Here is a 21,964-nt window from a genome sequence, read left to right on the forward strand (position 1 = left end):
TAAATTCCTCAGGGCATGGTTTGTACAGTCTACTGAACTTAGCAAGATAAATGGGGTTGTTTACAGCCAACGGTTTAAAAGTTAGGTGCTCGAATTGAGGATCAAATCTAACTTGCGAATTGGATTTACTAATTTGATTTTCCAATTGGAATTTCCAATGACTTCAATTTTATTAGTTTTCTTCTATGCAGAACGGTTTTACGTTCTATACCTACTCATTCTCCCCATTAAAACTTAGGGTCACAGAAATAACTGCAAAAAAGTTATAGGTCAATTAAATCTATGAGTTCTATCGAAGGAGCTGCATAGAATTTTTCTAAATGCAAATTCATTTATCATAATCTTGAAACCAAGTTTCTCTGACAACGCCTCAAGTCTTTTAGTCGAGATGGAGCATTACCTACCAATTATGACTTCAAAGGATATCTGAAAACCACTGCTAATGGATGCTATTCCCTTGAGCGTTTCGTTTGTTCTTGGAATATTGATTGCATCTTAACTACCCGTATTTAATGGCGTCATAACAGTCTACACTCAGAAACTTTCGTCTCTGCGGTACCGTTCTCTAAAGAGGAATTGATGCTCAAAATATTCATTTTGATCATTTATTGGTAATTAAGTAAGAATCTTCGATCGAGTTTGAATATGAATCGAACATGAAAAATAGGGAATATAAAATATAATTTATTTCGTAACGAACCTCAATTTATTTGGCAATAAAACATCAATTACACGGTAATTTATTGCTCATCACATACATGTGGCTAGGCTGATATCGATAAATCTGCAACTACAGATCGCTTTCCCCACTATGACGTTTCCAGACTCTCATTTTCAGTTTTTTTTTGGTTGAAATAACCCGAAAATTCGCAAACACATGAATAATTTTTTAATAGAGAGGGAGATAACCCCTTTGGCCACGAATAGTTTTAATCTAAAAATGAAAATAAATTTCAACTTAAAAATCGATTAAATAGTTAACTCATACGCTGCTAGGATATCTGATTTATGGAACGATTGCGAAGACAATTGCTGAGACGGCTGATGAGACGATTGATGAGACGATTGACGAGACGATTGATGAGACTATTGATGAAACGATTGATAAGAACTTTCTAACGCCGGCATCCCAGTAAAATTAATCTTATTTTTTGGAAGGAAAGTAGAAGTACTAGAGTTTCTATGACGTCATTTTGATGTCTGAGATGCGTTTGTGCAATCGGGCCATTTAAAACGTTAAAAAACCGTAGTAACGTCATTTCCTGCGATTTCGCTGCCACAGATTAATGTCTCATTTACCAAAAAGAGGGAGCAGAACTGTAAAAAATAAATCCTCGTCCAGTTTTTTAAGTTTGTGCATATAACCCATATCAACATCCCAGTAAATGTGGGTAAGTTTAAATATCTAGGTAAAAGGCGCTTGCAAGCACTTGAATCAATACTGAAAGATTTTAAATTTATTGCCAAGCTCTTTTTCGTGGCTCTATGCTACGTAAGATGTACATGTGTCGAATAAGTTAGAGTATCTACTTTCTTTTAAGCCAATAATCCCTATTAAAATTTGTTTTTTATTGGTAACAAATATATTTAACCTATTAACGTCGACCTATGAATGTCCGAAAACTACGCTAGTTTGCTATAAAAACTAAACAGTTAAAGTTCAATTGGGAAAAAACACCTGGAGCTATTTTTATTACATTTGGTGCTTGTCAATAGCCAAAGGGAGCGCATATTTTGCAAATGAACAATTTAATTTTAGTAACTTCCATGGTCATTGCACTAACGGGGTACTAAATATCTCTAAAATAAAAAATGATACGCTACTGGAATTTCGCAAAATAAGCGTTATTTCTAACTTCCCTGCCCACTTCTGAAGAAAAAAGGTCTCTTCAGTTGTTTTCGTATGACGCTCCCTTCTCGAGGAAGAACTAATAACTCCTTTTGCGCATTTTTTTGCGTAAGTCTACTCCTCTCTCAGGGAATTTAAGTAATTCTTTAATGAAACGTTTTTGGAGGGTAAAAGTTTATATAGCGAACTAAAGATATTTTCACGCATAAAATACGTTATTAAAATTTGTGCACTGCAATCTGAAATACTCTCCATAATCTCCAAAAATAAAATGATTCTCAGACACCTTTTAAAAGTAGGCATTTATCTACGTCTAACGATACTTATAGGAACAGATAACACTCACTTCCGACATATTTATGAAGCCTTCGAATGATAATGTAATATATTGAGGCCCTAAGACATAAACCTCTGATTTGTTCCACCAGATACTACAATTCTCTAGAATTTGGGGCCCTGCCAGAACTTGTAATGTCATATATTTGGGTTTTATTTGCGTTATTTAGCCAGGACGTGATAAGAAAAGAACTTGCCTTGCGATAGGAGGAGCCTGTTATAAAATAGATCATTGAAAGATTTATGCTGTAGTGAAAAGTTGGAACGGAATAGGGATATAGGTATTGATTTTATCGGAAAGCGCTAGATTTAGTCAAAACCTAATTAAATCTCTTTAAAAAATTGATATGTATGTACACTCACTTTCACATGAAATGCACCACCCAGTAATAATAATAATTAAGCCTTGTAATTTTGGCAAAATAATGCTTCATAATAGAGTATCAAATGATCAGACTTTCAGTTAAAAGATGCAACATTTGATAATGAAAAAATTAATAATAAGTGACATCGCCTCGTACGGCAATGCAAGCACGTACTCTTCGCGTTATGCTTTGCAACAAATGATCAATATCTTCCTGGGGCATTTCATTCCATGCTACCTCAAGATGATGTAGGTCATCCACATTGTTTGGAGATCTCGGTAAATTTCGAAGACGGCGACTCATCATATCCCACAGATGTTCGAGTGGGCAATAGGTCCGGTGACCGTGCAGGCCAAGGCAGTATTTCCAATTGTGCTTCTTCCAGGTATCGCCGAGTAATGTTCGCACTATGTAGTCTTGCATTATCCTGTTGGAAAATGCCATTTGGTAAAGTTTGCATGAAAGGTACTAATATTGGCCTCAGAACATTGTCAATGTAGCGACGTGCGTTTAGGGTGCCTGGAACGAACACAAGAGAAGATCTTCGGCTAACACATATTGCACCCCAGACCATAACACTAGGTGTTAAAGCTGTGTGGCGCCTTTCAGAAAATTGCAAATTTCTTCTTTCACCTCGGTATCGTCTGACTCTTCTACGACCATCATTGATCCATAAACAAAATCGCGACTCGTCACTGAAGACGATATTGTTTCACTCATGATTCCAATCAATTTGTTCCTGACACCAGGCCAATCTGGAAGCTTGGTGTTGGGCGGTTAGTGGCAGTCGTAGATTTGGACGGTATGAATGCAGGCCAAAAGACGAAATTCTTCTGTAAACTGTTGCCATCGACACCCGACGATTTAGAGCTCCCATCTAATCTACTGCAACAGACATTGTTGTTTGAAATCGATCACCAATGGCCATCCGTCTAAGAAGTCGATCTTCACGTGCGTTGCTGCTACGGGGAGGGCGTCCAGCTGGACGACGTCGCTGAACCCTCTCTTCAGACCACGAAGACCATATTCTCGCAATCGTGGTGTGGTTCCGATTCATTCTTCGGGCAATCTCACGAAAAGAAAATTCACCCTCCTTGATGCCGATAATTCGCCCTCTATCAAAATCCGAAACGTGGAAAAAATTTCGACGCTGTCTCACTGGGGGCATTTTGAGATGTCTTGTTCACAGTTCAACAACAAAATAAACTGATATTTCCATGAAAATATTATTTTATTTATTTGCAATTGAATAAAAAATCTAATAGGTCGATGACAAAAAAACCACCAGCATTCTTTCTTTTTTACTGAAAGTCTTATCATTTGATACTCTATTATGAAGCATTATTTTGCCAAAATTACAAGACTTAATTATTATTATTACTGGGTGGTGCATTTCATGTGAAAGTGAGTGTATATCCATGTATCCCTAATTCGAGGTTGACTATTAGGATTTCGAAAACTATAAGACTCTCGGAAAGTTTAAATCTCGACAAATTGGGGCAATTTAGTGTTTATTTAAATGCCCGAGAGTTTGTTATTCCAATTTGTACGTATTTGACAATAAGACCTTGATTGAAGAGATGGAGACTAAAAAATTGAGTTAAATAATGCAACGAAAAATGTCCCGCTAAGTTTACTTAACATGAATGAAAAAGCGCCTAGCAACGTGTAGAAGAAGGGTTGTTCTGGCTCTTTCAGTTCCCGAGATATGGTCCAACTTCAATAGTGATTTTCTCAATTTTGAAAGTGCCTTGAAATGAAGGTTGTTCAAATTGTATTTTTAAGTACAATGAGTGAGTAAGATGACCAAAAAATAATAAAATAGCAAAATAATAAATAAAAACCAATAAGAGACGAACAAAAGCCTGATAGAGGAAATATTATTTAGTTATTTTAAAATAAAATAAATAAAAATAAAATAAATACAGCAAAAAGGTAAAAAGCGAAATGATATGTATTTCGTTATTTGTCCTTTTATTCTATTTATTGATTGAGCGTACATAAGCTTTATGAAGCATTCTAAAGGTATGTTAAATAGCATGTCTGTGATGTTTTAATTCGGGGCATGGCATCATTAATAACGGGTGATGATACATGAGGTTCTTTTAATTATCATCCTTTATTATACAGAACGTTAAACAAGATAGCAGACTGAGAACAGACTCCAGAGCTTCTCATCCGGAAAAATCGTTTAATCAAGGAATAAATCTTTAGGGTCATAATTATTGGAGCAATATACATGCATAATAGAATTTGCAATTCATGAAGGGTTATTTCCATTGAAGTCATTAATTTTCAAATTGTGGCATGCTATAAAGCATTAATTATAAAGTTGAAGAGGTATCATTTGCGTATTGTAGCGTGTCGAAACTAGATGAGACTTATTTTCAGTGAAGGAAAGGATGTACCCTTTTCTCAAACGTGAGGAGCATAATTAATTATTATATATCTAGGTAAATCAAGTGAACTGTAAATTAAATATAGCCGGAGACTCTTTCTTTTTTCTTCTATATTTACGATTATGGTTAGGTTACTCAATAATATTCTTAATTCCATTTTTTTGGTGTATTTGAACGTGTCTTATGCCTGTGATTATGAAGATCACAAGAAACGATTATTTTGAATTTGGTGGAATATTATCCCCGACCGACGAGACAACATTGTAATAAAGAAGGTAAAAAAATATTAAATTCAGAAATAAAAAAGCAGAAATAAGAAAAAAATGATAAATAAGCAAAATGGAAAGGGCCACGAATCAAATTTCAGAGGATCGTATTAGATAAATTAAAAAATTTAATTTGATATTTTGGAATTAAGTCAAAATAACATGAACGTGGAAGAGTAACAGTCGTTTGTTGTCTAGAAAGTTCTCTACTCTTGACTTCAAAGAATAAAATACCACAGTATATTTACAGTATACTATAGTATATCAATACGTTATTTTAGAGTTTTTCCTAATTTCCAATTTGGAAACACCTTCAACATTGCTAAATTAAGTTATTACTCATATTCAACATAATTTAATGTTGTTGATTTCTCGTTGTTCATCCGAGTTAACACCAAATACCTCATTATTTTAAGCAGGAATGATTAAACGTCTTAAACATCTGCTACAGAAAATCGTGGTATCGCCTGATTAATGAACTAATTAGCACCGCAATTTAATGTAAACTACGTATTAAATTCGGTGATGCTCGAGATAATAAATTAACAAAAGGCCTAGGAATATACTGCGATAACATTCTTTCTAAATGGTAAGTGATACAGAATATGTTCTTTTTCAATGGTGTCATAATTGTGAGAGTTCTTCTTTAGCACCTTAATGGGCGTTTCCAGGGTCTATGTAGAATCCATTTCTGTCGATTAGAGCGATAAGCGGTACATGACAAATTTCGAAATTTTCCTCAATATTTCAAAATTTATATCATATTAAGCGCTGACATCTCGGGAACCCTAAAAGCAGTTGTATTAAAAATGTACACGGTGTCCATTAAACACCTGGAAAAAATTTAAGGGATTATTCCTTGTACTATTCTAAGAATATTTTGTCGTTTGATGATTTTTGAAAAGCATCTTTGTTCCGAAGATACTTGGCGAGAAATATTTTCAATAATAACAACATTTTATTACTAAATATTACATCTAAAACTTCTTAATCTACAAGAACTATTGAAAATGACTACCTCGAGTGAAGTAGTCATTATAAGGCCCGCCTCAACCAATCCATTTCTTGAGAAATTTGCTTCACCGGTAAAAAAGATCGTTGAGATGGACTTCAGATATGGCCTGCTCGATCCTCGGATTTAAATTCCTTGGATTATTTCCTATGGCGGCATCTACAATTATTAGTTTGTAATTCTCCAGTTGAAAAGGTGGAAAATTTGAGAAATCGGATCATTACTGGGTGTAACTCAACAAGAAACAACCCTGGTGTTTTTGAAAGAGTTTGGCAGTCAATGAGGAGAAGATTAGAATCTTACGTCATAGCTGGAGGTAGTCATTTTCAGCAGTTCTTACAGATTAAGAAGCTTTTCACGTAATGTTTAGTGATAAAATGTTGCTATTGTCGAAAACTTTTCTCATCCTGTATTTTCGGAACAAAGAAGCTTTTCAAAAATTATCAAAGGACAAAATATTCTTAGAATAGTCCAGGGAATAACCTATTGAATTTTTACCATATGTTTAACGAACACCCTGTATAATAGATCAGTTTAATCTCTTCTATGATCTTACTGTTAGCTTGCACTGAACACGTTGCTCTGTCTTTTTTAGTTTGCGAGATTTGGGGTAGCTTTCATATTTATTTTAACGATTTTGAAAGTGCCTTAAAATGAAGGTCTTTCAAATTACATTTTTAGGCCCCAGTGCTTCAGACCCTAAATCTGGTCATGGTGAAAAGTTAAACACTAGTATCTACTGCCAAATATTATAGGAAAATTTAACATATCACGATGACACCAAAAATATTTTTTCGAAACGAATATTTTCAATATTTTATTCGAGTATCCTACAAACAACATCTAAACTAAGAAAAGTTGAGGCTTTCGAGCCAAAAGCCGCAAACTACCTCTCTGCCATAAATTGCTAAGCCTTAAAAGCTCCTTAAAAATTAATTAAAAAAACAAAAAGTGCAAGTTGCTAACGTGACCTACCTCCTCCGTTAAGAGGTCTGGAAGGAACGAAAACCGCTAAAAATAAACAATATTTTGATGTCCTTTTAGAAATCGTGTTATGATTGAGTCGATAGCGTCTGCGAAGGAAAACGAAACAGGAAAACAGCGTGCAGTCAAATTTTTATACATACACGTGTGGAAAAATGTTTTACTGCACACATATTGTTAATATTAGAGAAACTTTGCCTATTGGATTGACGGACTGTAGAAAAAGAATTTTTCTCCTTGCACTTCAGGATGATATATTTGGGTACACTTTTAAACAATAAATATGGTGATTAAGGTATAGTCGCAGTGTGGTCGAATCGTAGAGAGCGAAAAACTACCCTTTGAAACCTTAAATACTACATTCAGGGATCGGCACCCATAGGCGTACTCCAGTAGAAACCTTGTAGACAAAGAGGGTGCTCTTAATTGCAGCCGTTAGAAACGTGGTGCTATGGCAAAACTACTTGAGCTAGTTACTTGAGAGAAAGTTGTCCCTTTCGAGGAACCATCATTATTAGGACAAAGGATTCCCCACATCTGGGCATTCTGAAATGGTGCCAATTTCTTAACGTTCATAGGCGTTGTCTCTGGGTGCGTGATAAAATAGGATAAACTAAAGTAAAGCTACTAGGTTGCGATGCAAACAGCAGTACTAATTCGACTTATGCTAAAGTGCTTATCTAATCACTATGTACAACCTTAAGATCAGTCCTGAACACACATAAATGTGCGTTTATTGACTTGTTATTAAGAGTGTAGCAAAATTGTTTTCAGATTCCTCTAAAGAGTGTAGAAATGTTTTTGAAAATAATTGCTTGGAGCCGGACACATTATGATATCTAGGGACTAACGGAAATATACAAGATGTTTCTAAATTATTGCTCCAAATTGATATGGTAGGTAGATTACGCTATTTTACGCCGGAAATTCGATATAAATAAATTATTCAAAATGTTTAATGATAAATATATGGGTCATTTTAACATAGTTTGGAAAAACATGCTTCCATTATTTTCTTTCGAAAGGCTTTTGTGATTTTACTGAAAGGTGGTACACAAGATATGTCCGTTAGGTGCAACAATAATTGATGAGTACATTATTTTTAGTTACTATGGTAACCAAACAACAGGGCTGGCTTAGAGGTTTTTCCAGTAGGTTTTTTTGTGCATACACAAAATGCATATTTGGTCAGTTTTTCTTAAATTTTGTTTAAAAATACATAAAAAAAAGGTATTCTGGTTCAAAATCGTTAATGTGCACTGTTTTAGAGAAAAATGACTATGTATGAGAAACTGCACACTGCTCATCTACTATTGCATTGAGGTTTCGGATATCTATCTTGCCATGTTTTTTATCATTTTCTGTTGTCAATGTTAGTCTTTAAGTTTCCTGTCATGATGTTCGTTTCTAAACATTTTGCATAATTTTTTAGACTTTTTTTATTGGGCAATCTAAAGGAGAAAGTGTACAGTAGGCCAATTCGCAATGAAAACTTTCAAGGGAAAGAATTGAGATTGTGTTTGCGGAGATAAAATGAAATGAGAGAATTACAGAGAAAGTACCATTTAACTTCCTCGAAAGAGTCAGAGCTTGTGTTCGTGTTGGTGGAAGACATTTCGAATAATTTGTATGGGGCAATTATTAAGTGTGTTTTGGTGTTACTAGTTTCTTAATTTTTAATGTTTTTAAATCTAATTACATTATCAACAAAAAATTGAAAAAAAGCATGGCAAGTTAGATATCCGAAACTTCAACGCAATGGTATATGAGCAGTGTATAGTATTTCATACTTGCTCATTTTTCTCAAAAACAGTGTACATTATCGATTTTGCACTAAAGTATCTTTTTAGTACATTTTTAAGCAAAATTTAAGAAAAACTGACCAAATATGCATTTTGTTCACGCATACAAAACATATTGAAAAAATTTCTAAGCCAGCCCTGTTGTATGGTTACCATAGCAACTAAAAATAATGTACTCGTCAATTATTGTTGCATTTGATGGACATATCTTGTATACCAATTTTCAATAAAATCGCAAAAGCCCTTTGAAAGAAAATAATAGAAGTATGTTTTTCCAAACTGTTATAAAACACCCTGTTTGTTTAAGCGTTGTTGACCACATATTTATATAGAATTTCCGGCATTTAATCTACCGCATATCAATTTAGCAGTATAATTTAAAAACACTCTGTATATTAACAGAAAAACTACTAAGTGAAAGTCAAATTTCAGCCATTTTCCGAGCTTGCAGGCTATAATTTTTCCTCACTTTATACTACCACATGTTGGACCAGTTCCAGTATCGTTATACTAAATTATCAAAGCTGTTCAAGTATAATGAAACTATTCCGGCTAGAAATGGGTCATGTAGATACAAAATTTCGCAAATTTCGGCAAAAGAAGTATGGCATCGCCCAGAAAAATTTTACTGCACACGTGCGGTAAATAGTTAGGAGATAATGAAGTCGATGGGACTTTTATTTAAGACATTTATGATATTTGTTTTAGCAGTAAGTCCTGCCAGCATCAAAGAGCCTGTTTAAAAATAAACGGCATCAAAATAACGTCAATGCGATAATGTTTTCATGGCCTAATAGTGCTGAAAAGCTGTCATTTTAATTGGGGAAAAACGTTGAAATTAAGTACGAGCATATCACGTCAGATTTCATTAGGGCACGGTAGGGCTGTCAATATTTATCGACATTGCCAATTATGTAAATCGATATGAACTGAAGGTTATGAAATTACTTCATGTAGAAGATCAAAGCACAAAATCACCACTCTCATTGCGATTGCTCAATTTTTTTACTCTTTTTGGACAGTTATTTTAAGTTAGTAAAAAGGTCCATAACTTTTCTACCGAAAGATCGATGTAGTCATTTATCGATTACGGATCGACAGTCCTATGTAGCTATAAGTCATGTTCTAAAAAATACTTTTTATGTACAGTGAATATACTGCTTATGAAAGACTCTATATCTGGGTTTTTGACAAATTGATTTTATTGGAAACTATGTTGTGTTTAGCGACATAGCGAGATGTTGATAGATTCTGGAACGTTGCCAAATATTACCATCACTAGTACTTACTACCAATATCATAATAGAAAAGGTAAGAATTCTGGAAACGGACTTCCCAAGCACACCGAATGATGAAATAATGTTCGCATTACTAACTTCATTATAAGTTTAGAAATGTTATATTACATACCTTTAATCCCAACCCTCATTTCCCGCCCCCATTTTCCCGACGTATTTTTATTGATTTCTAGCATTGTCCCGAACAAACTATACCTTGTCTACAATATTTATGGTTTGTTTTGTTTACTTGGTTTTCCAAAAGTGCCTTTTTATTGCTCAAATTGTTAATGTTTTTGGCATTAAAGTAACATTTGGTTAGATTCATGGTGATTATTTATCTTTATTTACTTGTAATATTGCATGGCAAATACCCAACCAAATAACACATATACACAATACATTATTATTACAACAATACATTACAGAATTAATCCAATGTATATTATAAATACATACGTTGATTGCGGATTATAGCATATTATACGCCAAGATTGTGAAATCTATTATTACGCCCCTAGAGTCAAGTTTAAATTTAATATCAATAATAATCTTAATGTAGGACATGAGCATCATAAATATTTCACAACCGAGGGGTATATACAATTTTTTCCTCTTCAAGAATTAACTAGATTTAAAAAAATTACGCCTAAATTAAGCATAAATTTAATCAAAAAAGGTATCATGTCTTGAGTCAGAACATCAACGATGACGTTTCACTTGACATTTATTGTCATGTCATCCTTACTCGAAATTATTATGGAGTGACGACGTTATAGCCGATTACCTCGCTAGGTAAATAATGAGGCATGCATATGTTATGTATATGTCATTATTAACCTGTTAGTCAGCTGTTTTAGAAAAAAGACGTAAAAACGAACTTCATAGCTATTCAATACATCTAGCAATCTTATCTTCTATAGCTGGTGATGGACAAAATAGTATACAAAAAAATTCCTTAATGTCTCAAGATTATATAGTTTCTTATAAAACTGTAAAATCTCTTGGCAATAATGAAATGCTTTTCAACTCGGTAATAGATTATTTGTTTATATTTTTCTAAATTTTTATCCATCCCACACTGCCGCATTACGAGATTGTACATAGTTTTCTATAATAAAAAAGACATTCGCCGGTTCAACTGTTATGGCTGCATGGAAGCTAAGACATAAGCTTGCACTTAATAGAAGCATTTTAAAAATTTCTTACCTTCAATGCTCATAAATGAATTGAACGTACACCCCATTTGCAGCATATAGTGTTTTTGCTAATCGACAGTATTGGAGTTAGTTTTTGAATAAGTCCGTTACCTGAAATTGTACTTAAGAGGATTTAAAATCTTTAGAATAAAAATACAACTAAAAAATGAAATCAAAAGAACAGAATACATCAAAAAAAGATCACAATTCCTATAAACCATAATTTTATTAATGATGCGAGTGTAGCTTGCAATATTTAGATGGAACAATCCTGTACTCGTATCTACACAGGAGTATGATTCTCAACCTTTCGTTGAATTGATTAAAATTTTTCACTCCAACTTTCCTATAGATTATGACCATTTGTGATGATTTACTTAACAATGCACTCCAGCTATGTATTGTATCTCCAATTTTAATTAATTTTCGCAAAAAAAAAAAAATTTTTCACTAAGTAATTAACTATGTACGTAGCAAAAAACGTATTAATATTTACTGCACGAGTATTTACTTTAAACAATAACATTAATATTTTCAGCAGAAAATAAACAACGATTTTTCCCGATAATGGTAAAATTATTAAGATGAAAATTGAGTCTCTAGTCTGACCCTTTTGAGGCATAGGGCTTGTGTTCATGGAACTTGAATTAACTTAAACTAACCGATTGTGATATCACTTATTTTATGGAAGGGATATGCCTGTAACGTCATAACGAGCAGGAGAATACTGTCATTCCCAATAATTAACGTTTTCATGAAGTGCACCCATCATGAAATAAACCAATTTCACGGGTCAAATGGTTTCCCTCTCAAATTAATAATGTTTCAGGCATCAAATTATTTTCGTTTAAAGCATTCATCTACGTATTTTTGAGTGCGTGAGGTCTGATCAAGTACATAATTTTTATAACAGCGTGTAATAAATTCGAGGCTATGTATGGGGATCTCGGAAACGCTTTCAAGATAAAAAAATAATTTCTCATTCTTGTGCCTACTAAAAAATCAGTATATATAAAATTAAATTAATTTCTTCTAAAGAATTGAAAAAAAAAATCGTATTTGGAAACCTATACTGGTTTTTTGGTAAGCACAGGGATGAGAAATTATTTTTTATCTTGAGAACGTTTACTTGAGCAACAAAACACTAAGAGGTCATTTTTATTAAGAATTAATGGAATATTAAAAAATATATTCGTATTAAAAAGTCAGTGGCGTACTATTTCTTTCATTTAAAATATCCAATTGAATAGCCGTACGGACATCACTGGTGTAGGTGCAAATATTCTGCCTATTCCAGAACATGCACATTTATCCCGCTATAGCGTGTCCCTAGTTTCATGTCTGTATCCCAAGCCGTTTTTGAAATATTTAAAAATATAAAAAAAAAAGAAATAAAGCACTCTATCTTGGAAACGAAGCGATTTCGGACCTAACTTTATTCGACCTAAATATTTGTTTTTATGAGCTCTACATTCCTTGAAAATTTATCGGTATATCTATAAAACACCCTGTATAGACTCGAATTTGTTACACCCTGTAAATTTCCATGCACCGGAGAATTATTAATTAATTAAGTGAACTACTTCGCAATAAATTAGGTTTTGCTTTATTGATTTAGAATATGTAGCGCAGAATAACAAGTCCGCATAAAAATTCTGTAACTTTCCGAAAAGTTTCGTTACAGTAGTTTAAAATATTTAATTCTGGAAATAATTATTTATTCCGTTGCAAGACCGGAAAGTATTGTTTTGTAGGTCGAACCAGGGCTCCCCTACGGTTCACCCTGGAAACTTTGAGAGCTCGACTAATTCACATTTCTGGGCGTGCGACGTACAATATTTATTTATGAGCTACTTGGCTAGTATTTTATTTATTCGTTTTATATATTTGATATTGAAATATTATTCCAAAGATATTGAAATTATCCAAAGTTTTACAGTATTATTTTTACACGGATCTTAAAACAAATTTTTATCGATCCTTTATTTTGCGTAAATTTGAACGAGAGTTTAACAATCATAGGCATATGCCTCATTATTTCCCCAGAGAACTAATTGGCCACAGCTTAGTCATCATCTCTTGCTGATTTACTTATTTTGATTCGATTTAGCCTTTTTCCAAGAAATAGACATCTGCGACTTATTTATTGTTTCTTACTTAAAAAAGTATGCCGTCTGATCTGAAATATTTTCCCTAGTAATGAGATAGAATCCACCCACATATTTCAGTATTAACATCCTCGCGTTCCCTTACAGGAAATTTCTTCCAAAAATCTCGTCGCTCAAATTCCTTTTATTCGTCTAAATAATGGAATATAAAAGACCCATCTGACGTGACACCTATCCAAATATTAGCAGCCTATCCCTTTTGTTACTACCACAAATGCAAGGGAATGGATTCTGCTGTTCGCTTCTTCTCCCCCTTTTATCCTTGGATTATGAGCTTTGTGGTTAAACACGCGAATGGATCCTTAAGGATTCTTTGACTTATAGGTAAGTAATGGACTACATAGAGGAAATATTGAATTCAACAAAGAATTTCGGGCTATAATACTAATTTTATGCGAATAATTAGAAAATGCGTTGTTTTCTATAACGAGCAGAAGAATTGGGGCGAATCCGAAAAATATGACCATATTGTGGAGCGAGAAAAATCAGACATCCTCGCCTCGCAATATGACCCGAAAAGGATAGGAACTGCACAAAAGAGCATTTCCTAAAAATTTTTATATATGATTTTTCGTAATCATTTTTTTTAATTTAAGTTTCTCTGCTGACATGAAAATGTTGCCGCAAACGTTCTTAATTAGATATTTGCACTTCCTTCTGATTTTTTTAGAGGAAACCTACTTAATTATCCATAGGAAGATATTCCATGTTTTAATTAATATTTGCATAAAGATTGTGGCAGTCCATTACTACCGCATGAAATTCCTAATTAATTTAATATCTAATGGGGCCTTACACAGTGTTTTGGCTGTGTGAAATTTACCTTCAGTTAATAATTAAAGTAGCTACAGAAAATAGCACATTGTTAATCTTTGAGTTTTAGATACAATACATAATCGCCTTTTCAAGGCAAATTTGGAGTGTGTGCTTGAATGACTGAGGACGATGAATGATTTCAGTACCCTTTCATAATGCTGCAAGTGTCATGGCACTGTAGCTCCTACATAAGTAATATCGTACGTATGAGTTAGTGGAACATGGAATTTTTAAATACCCAAATAACACGGAAACTAATTTCAGAAATAAAATGAATACGGGTTATCATGAAAGTAGAAATAAACCTGTTTTATTAATGCTTTTCGATGGAGCATCAGGATCCGGAAACTAACTGGCTGAATTTCCGGTGTTAATTAAATATGGAGTGAGTGTATGGACCTATTTTCAGTTGGTAGAGGCATAGTAATATCCAAACAGGGATAAAAAATGTCCCTATTTGGAATTTCCAAAAATATTACGTGTTCAGTATTTACTTTTAATTTAGAATAATGCAACAGAGTTTTTGTTGAGAATTTGAAGTTCGAAGTGTTCATTTGAGGATTTTTTCTAGAATGTTTTTAAGAATAACAAAAATAGAAAGTAGTTAATACAATAACAAAATGAATGCAAAAACAGAACCAGAAACTTGGTTATTGCCTAGATTTGGCGAAAAATATTGGTTATTATCCTTATTTAAAGAACAACTCCTTTGTACTTTTTATAACTGTAAATCATCTGTGAATTGGACTTGTTCCCAAAAGACATGTATTGTGCCCAAAAAATAACGGCATATCCAGTGAATGTTTGGAAAATCTACTAGGAAACATATATAGCTGGAGGATAAAATGCGAGTTACAACTGTACCACGCTTGAAGACCCCCCGTCTCTCCCGACTTTGGTCCTATGGTCCATACCGGAATATATTACGTACGTGATTCTTTAACGATGAATAGCGGATATATTGTGTAATCCAGAGTTAGAAAGGTCCTTGGCTATTTTCATTTCTATCGGGTAACATTGGAAAGCTGCACACGGGTGAGACAGGCCAATACATACTCATTTTACGAGGCAAACTTCAATACTGATCCATGTAAATTTAGAAAGGACTTACCATAACTTCTGATTTTTAAACGGAACTAGGATATAAAACAACATAAAAGAACTAAAACCCCATTCGTTTTCCCATTTTATAACCCTGGATGATCCTGTCATCTATTCTCATGTATCCGTTTTTATAACAAATTTTTAACCACAATAAACATGAATCATTATTCATTTTTCCACAATGAACTACAGAAGCGCCAAGCAGAAAATAAGGGTCCTCTGGATGTATCATAAATATTTTTCAAGACGCTCTAAGGTATATTTATTTCTATGGGCTCAGTCCATTGCTTAAATTGTTTTTACCTGATGTTTTTATTAGGAACTGTATTTATCTGTGAGCTGAACCGAATTTTGATGAGGAAAACATTTTCTTGTAAATAACGAGTCTCTGGAGCTCTTAAAGTGGGAGTGCATTTTTAAGTACTCCTACGTGCCATTTCATTTTATCATCATTTTTTAGTGAAATCGATCCCCTAAGTAATTAATACAGTCCTATGCCCTAAAATTTGTTAAAGCAATGATGCTATGGTTATACTTTTCCATCAAATTGGGGTCGTATGCCATAATGGATGTGAATTATGTGGAAATTAATGACGCTGTTTACGCATTGACCTTAATTTGCGGTTTTATTCGCCAAGGTAAAAAGCCGTGACGTTGGATGGCGCCGTTATGATTCGTTCAGCCTAAATGTGCAGAGTTTTCCTCCCAATTGATACCTGATACAATGAATGCATGGTAATTTGCTCAAACGCCATGTCTGGCTTCAAACGTACCACCGCAGTACCACGCGTCACATCTAAAGTGCCTTTAAAAATTTCCTTTGCAGTTCTCACCTACCGTGGTACCTCCAGTATGCACGATACCACCAGTATGCACGATACCACCAGTATGCACGGTACCACGGTGATTTTACAAAGAAACACGAGACGCTCTGAATTTTGATTAGATTATTTTTTCTTCAACTCTAACATAAACTTGTCGAAATTTCGACAAAAAAAATACAGATAACACCTTGGCATACTATATTTTGACTCATCCAAATAATTCTGTAGGTTCAGAAAGTGGGACTACGTTCGAAATGCTATAAACTTAAAACGATTATTTTTCCACTTTTTTGACGTTCCTTTCCTCTCTTATTATTCTTTCTGGGTCGCGTTTTTGTCATGTAGACATTACCTACCGAAACAACATTTTTGGAAATTTACTTCGATTCAAATGTTCCACGCTAGACCGCTCCGCTCTCTCGTGCGATAGAATATCATGATAATATTATGAGAAACCTGAAACATTTACCCTCGTGAGTCCCCTGGATATTATGTAGCCAAAACAGAACAGAAATTATGAGAGATAATTCGGTTAAAAATATATTCAATTTTCGGTATCAAGATCATTGAACATTCACTTCTGCGTTTCAGAGGACGCGTGAACGATTGTTGTACTATTTCTGGTGAAAAATTACTTTATTTTATAATTTTTTTATGTTATATTTATTTTATTTTTTTCCCTAAATAATTTATTTTCATTACAAAAATGTGATCCTTAGCACAAAAACACAAAAAAAACGCACATTTTTTGGAGGCGTTTCGCTTTTAACACTGTGTGTAGGTACCTATCTATCTAGTTTAGGAAGTATTGCCCCCGTTGCAAAAAAGAAATTCTATCATTCCTGCCATCCAGCTAGAATCTGAAAAATCCTAAATCGGAAAAATCAACTTTCATTTATAAAAATCTTTTAAGTATTAAGTTAGAAATCCTGTCATTTATCAAAACCGACTCCACTTAAATTACCTTCCATGCTGGAACATAACGTTGTTTGATGATCGAAAAATATCGGCTGTGTATGACAGTTTAAATTATTTCGGTAAACAAGACAACCTTTAAATCCACCTGCACCGATATTTGCTCGAAGTTGCTTTTCTCTAAGAAAGAGTTTTCTTATTTATTCTTTGTTCTTATCTTTCTCCTTATATTTTCTATTTATCTTATTATCTATGTCATCTATCTGAATTTTCTTTTTTGATTATCCAAGTGGTATGGGCAAGTATTACTTAGATATGATACGAATATAAGTGCTATTTCGTGTATTGTTGCAAAACATTGAATTAATATGATAGGTAGGACGCTTGCGAAAATTCTATTAGGCGTGTTTAGAACAGTGGCTCGAAAACTAATTAAATGACAGAAAAGGGCTATTCAAGTGAAGTTTCAATGAAATTATTTATTCTTCATGGATAATGTGGTCTAATTAAAGCAAGAACACGCAGACAGTTCTGCGAAACGTACCCTGATTTGCAGCAAATGACTGGAAGGAAGTTTATACGAATACAGCACAAATTCATTAATTATGACTCAAAATTAAAGGGAGAACCTAGTTTACTGAAACTTATAAATCACTTCTGATGAAGAAAATACTGTGAATATTTTAGCTTACTTCCACACTTTCGTGTTCTTAGAGCTGCGGATGATTTGATGGTCAGCATATGTTTTGAATCAGAGCATCCCATTCCAGCATAACATGCATGCAATAAATGCAAGTTCGCAAAAGTCAAACCTCTAAAGATGGAAAATTGCACTTTTATGAAGCAATTTTGGTTTGGAAACAATAACACACCAACTTTTTAAAAAATATTGTTTAGTTAGACGATATTAAGTTTTCCAGAGAAGACTTTTTCAATAAACAGAATAACCACTTGTAGGCTCCATATGTGGTTAAAGAAATTGGAATTAAAGTAGAATTCAGATTTAATGTTTTTTGCTTCCTTAAGGAGGGTCCAATCAGTTTCATCGTCTATGGTGAACCATAAAATTCTATCAAATCTGTCTTAATCCTAAATTCAGTGACTAACGATTTTTTCGAAAATCTGGCTATAGAAAAATATTGCACTTGTTGGTTCAAACTCACCTGGAACACCAGCTTATTGCAGCCAGGCTAATAATGGACTTCTTTAAAATGTTTGGTGACTGTTGGTGTAAGAATTTGAATCCGTGTGTTTGGCCTGTTAGATCTCCCGATTTTATCTCACTGAATTATTACTTGCGGGGTAAAATAAAAGATCACACCAGTTAACCGTAAAGAGGAATTGCGCTAATGTGTAACTAAATTCGTCTTTAATTCGCCGTTTAAATTATACACATATGTACAATCAATTGTAACCAAGAGAATAGAAAAAAGGTCTCTATAGCACTATGATAATAGATATATGATATAAATCATTATCAAATGAATATCTATGTTCTAAAGTAGTCATAATCGTGTCACTATAAAAAAATAATTATTTATATAACACACAGGCTCTATTGTAAGTAGTCGACGATAAAAAGTAGTACCTATTCCTAAATGAATATTTTTAATATTTTATGTTCCTAACTTCAAATCTTGATGTTTTTGTGTGTTACAGATAAAACCGGTGAATGTCCCTAAACAACAAGGCAGGAATTAACACAGGAAACAGGAAATTCATCGGTCCCTGAACTAAAATTCAAACCTCCATTAGAACACTCTTGCGACACTAGTTCAAATCTAAAACGAGATAACTGACGAAAAAACAGGACTATTCCCCGATACATTACAGAGAGGGACAAAAGCACCGAGTTATCTGATAGTCGAATAACTGAAAATCAGGAGGCGAATGTTTAGCAAACTGCCTTTTTCATGGTGGAGGACACTGATACATTGACGTGCAGGGATGGGCTGGCTTATGTTATTGGCAGTAGCGCTGGCCCTACTCAAACTATTAGGTAAGCTATTATAAACTATTAGTGTGTCGCACTTAAGATGAATACAGTATTATATTTTTTTTACTTTTAGAGGTAAAGAAATAATGTTTGATACACTTATAGAGCTCCATAAGCTACATATTTTATGGCATTTAGCATAGGCAAAATGTCGGGGCGTCGCGGCGCTTATATATATCGCAGTAGGCGACACGTCGTCTACTACTATTGATGAACAAAGCGATTTCCTAACATTTAGCTTCGCGTTAGAGATATCAAAAAAATGATTTCAAAAAGTTTTTTAGAGTATTATTTTAAGCCTATCTATCGATTTTCATCCAAAAATTCATATTTCTAGTTTTTTAATTATCTTGTATAAATGAATGATGATGTAGGCAATAAAATTTAATAAATTAAAATGAAAAAACCCTTTACAATTTATCAAATGTAAGGTTATCGAATAAGAATTGCTTCAACTGCTTCACTTTCCAGCCTGATGTATTTTTCAATTCGTTTAAGATTATTGTTGACAACTCATCTAAGTTCTGGTTGCATGCATCGCGATTTCTAGGCTGTATTCTGTATACCTTATTCTTGATGGTATTCTAAAAATAAAAATCTAAAGGCATAATATCTGGAAAATGCGGAGGCCACATTTCAAAAGGGCTATTTTTACCAATCCATTTTTGTGGAAAATGTTGATTTAGTCAATGTTAATCGAGACTTTCGAATAGACGTACCATCTAACTGAAAATACATTTCTTGTCGCACATTTAGAAGTAAATCTTCAATGATATCCCGTAACTCACTGTTAAAAAAATTAAGCAGGCGGTTTGTGTTTAACGTAGTGTCAAAAAAAAGTTTAATTATTCTATCGTTTTAAATATCGCACTAAACATAAATTTTTTTCCGAATGTTGGTCTTTGCAATTAATAATCCAGTGAAAATTTTTACAGCTCAATATTTGCAATTTTGTGAAGACACCGTCCCGTTCGTAGTGGATGTAACTTTGTCGGTAAACATAATTTTCATTAAAAATTGAGGATCGCTTAAAAAGTTTTCTTGGGCCCAATAATGATAATCCAACCTTTTATTTTTGTCACTTTCCATCAAAGTGTATAAGTAATTGGGTTTAAATGACTTTATTTCATGAAGAAGGAAATATTTCCTTACTCGGTTTTTTGAAAAATTTAATCTTAACGACAAATTTCTTAAACTGGTTCTGAGATTTTTTTTGTTTGCGGCCAAATTAATTGTGTCTTGAAGGTTTTGCCAATGTCTGCGAACTGGGTTGCCCAGAATTTTTTCTACTACACAACTAGTAGTATTGAACAACCTGTTTTTCTTAGCTACTATTGCATATTGAACAGCAGGCCGAAGTGGATGGTGTTTATTAATCCATTAACACCTAGTGATTTATACAGAGTGTTAATGAATACGTGTTACATATTTATAGGGTATACGGGGGGATTGAAAATTCACCAACTTTTACTAATAAATCCATATGCGGAGGCGCACCGTTTTCAAGCCATGGCTGGATTTATTAGCGATGCTCATATTAATAAAACACTGTACTTTCAGTTTTCGTATTGTTTTATCAATTAGTTTTTGTTAAAAATAAAGTTCATAAATTTATCGCCTAAATAATTTAAACAAAAAATAAATAAATAAAAAGTGCACGGCACATCCCAGTGATCTATACAGGGTGATTCACGTAACTGTTTCCTTCGAAACTTTTGTACTTGTAACAAATCTAAATTTTTCATATTTGGGGGTTAAACTAATATAGATATACTCTACTTTTTTAAAATATTTTGAAGGTCATATCACTTCCGGTTATACCGGAAGTCGAGGTCAACTTCCTTATTTCAAATAGAACACCCAGTATATTTTTGCATTTTTGGAATCTAGGGATTAAGCTGATTAAATTCTTATTAGGTACTCCTATACCTAAACCTAACCGTTTTAAAGATATTTTGGTTTAAAAGAAAAATCTTTTTAAAACACCATTTCTATAAAATTTAAAATTCTCAGTTATTATTGAAACTGGCTTTGCGAAAATTTGCTGACATGTTAACTAGATATGGTAGATTAGGTTAATGTGAAAAGTTTTTATAAACATCCTACAGGGTATCCAAAAAAACACATCATATTTAAAGAACTTTGATGGCAAAAAAGTCGCTTATTTCAAATGGAACACCCCATATATTTTTATATGTCTAGAATCTAAATTAAATTCTGAATCGATTACTATTAGGCGTCCCTATACTTAAAATGAACGCTTTTGCTCTAATTTGCGATTTTTTAATATTGTACAATAATAATTGTAAGTATCTTAGTTGGCTTTGAAAAGAACATGGCTGCTTCCTGTAAAATGCGTTTGTATAATGCAGTTAATGTAATTATCAATTTAATAAGTTCGCATTTTACAGGAAGCAGCCATGTTCTTTTCAAAGCCAACTAAGATACTTACAATTATTATTGTACAATATTAAAAAATCGCAAATTAGAGCAAAAGCGTTCATTTTAAGTATAGGGACGCCTAATAGTAATCGATTCAGAATTTAATTTAGATTCTAGACATATAAAAATATATGGGGTGTTCCATTTGAAATAAGCGACTTTTTTGCCATCAAAGTTCTTTAAATATGATGTGTTTTTTTGGATACCCTG

The 21,964-nt window shown here is 33.4% G+C and overlaps 1 protein-coding gene across 1 annotated transcript in view; it reads left to right on the forward strand.

The window, feature by feature from the left end:
* The window catches only part of LOC136411116 (uncharacterized), a 67,506-nt gene that overhangs the window by 37,657 nt on the left and 7,885 nt on the right, over positions 1 to 21,964 (forward strand). Inside the window, exon 2 of the mRNA XM_066393559.1 lies at positions 18,976 to 19,315. Coding sequence (XP_066249656.1) covers positions 19,230 to 19,315 — 86 coding nt within the window. The 5' untranslated portion in view covers positions 18,976 to 19,229. The remainder of the gene's footprint in view (positions 1 to 18,975; positions 19,316 to 21,964) is intronic.

The sequence above is a fragment of the Euwallacea similis genome, chromosome 1 (genome assembly GCF_039881205.1).
Source record: "Euwallacea similis isolate ESF13 chromosome 1, ESF131.1, whole genome shotgun sequence".
Taxonomy (NCBI): domain Eukaryota; kingdom Metazoa; phylum Arthropoda; class Insecta; order Coleoptera; family Curculionidae; genus Euwallacea; species Euwallacea similis.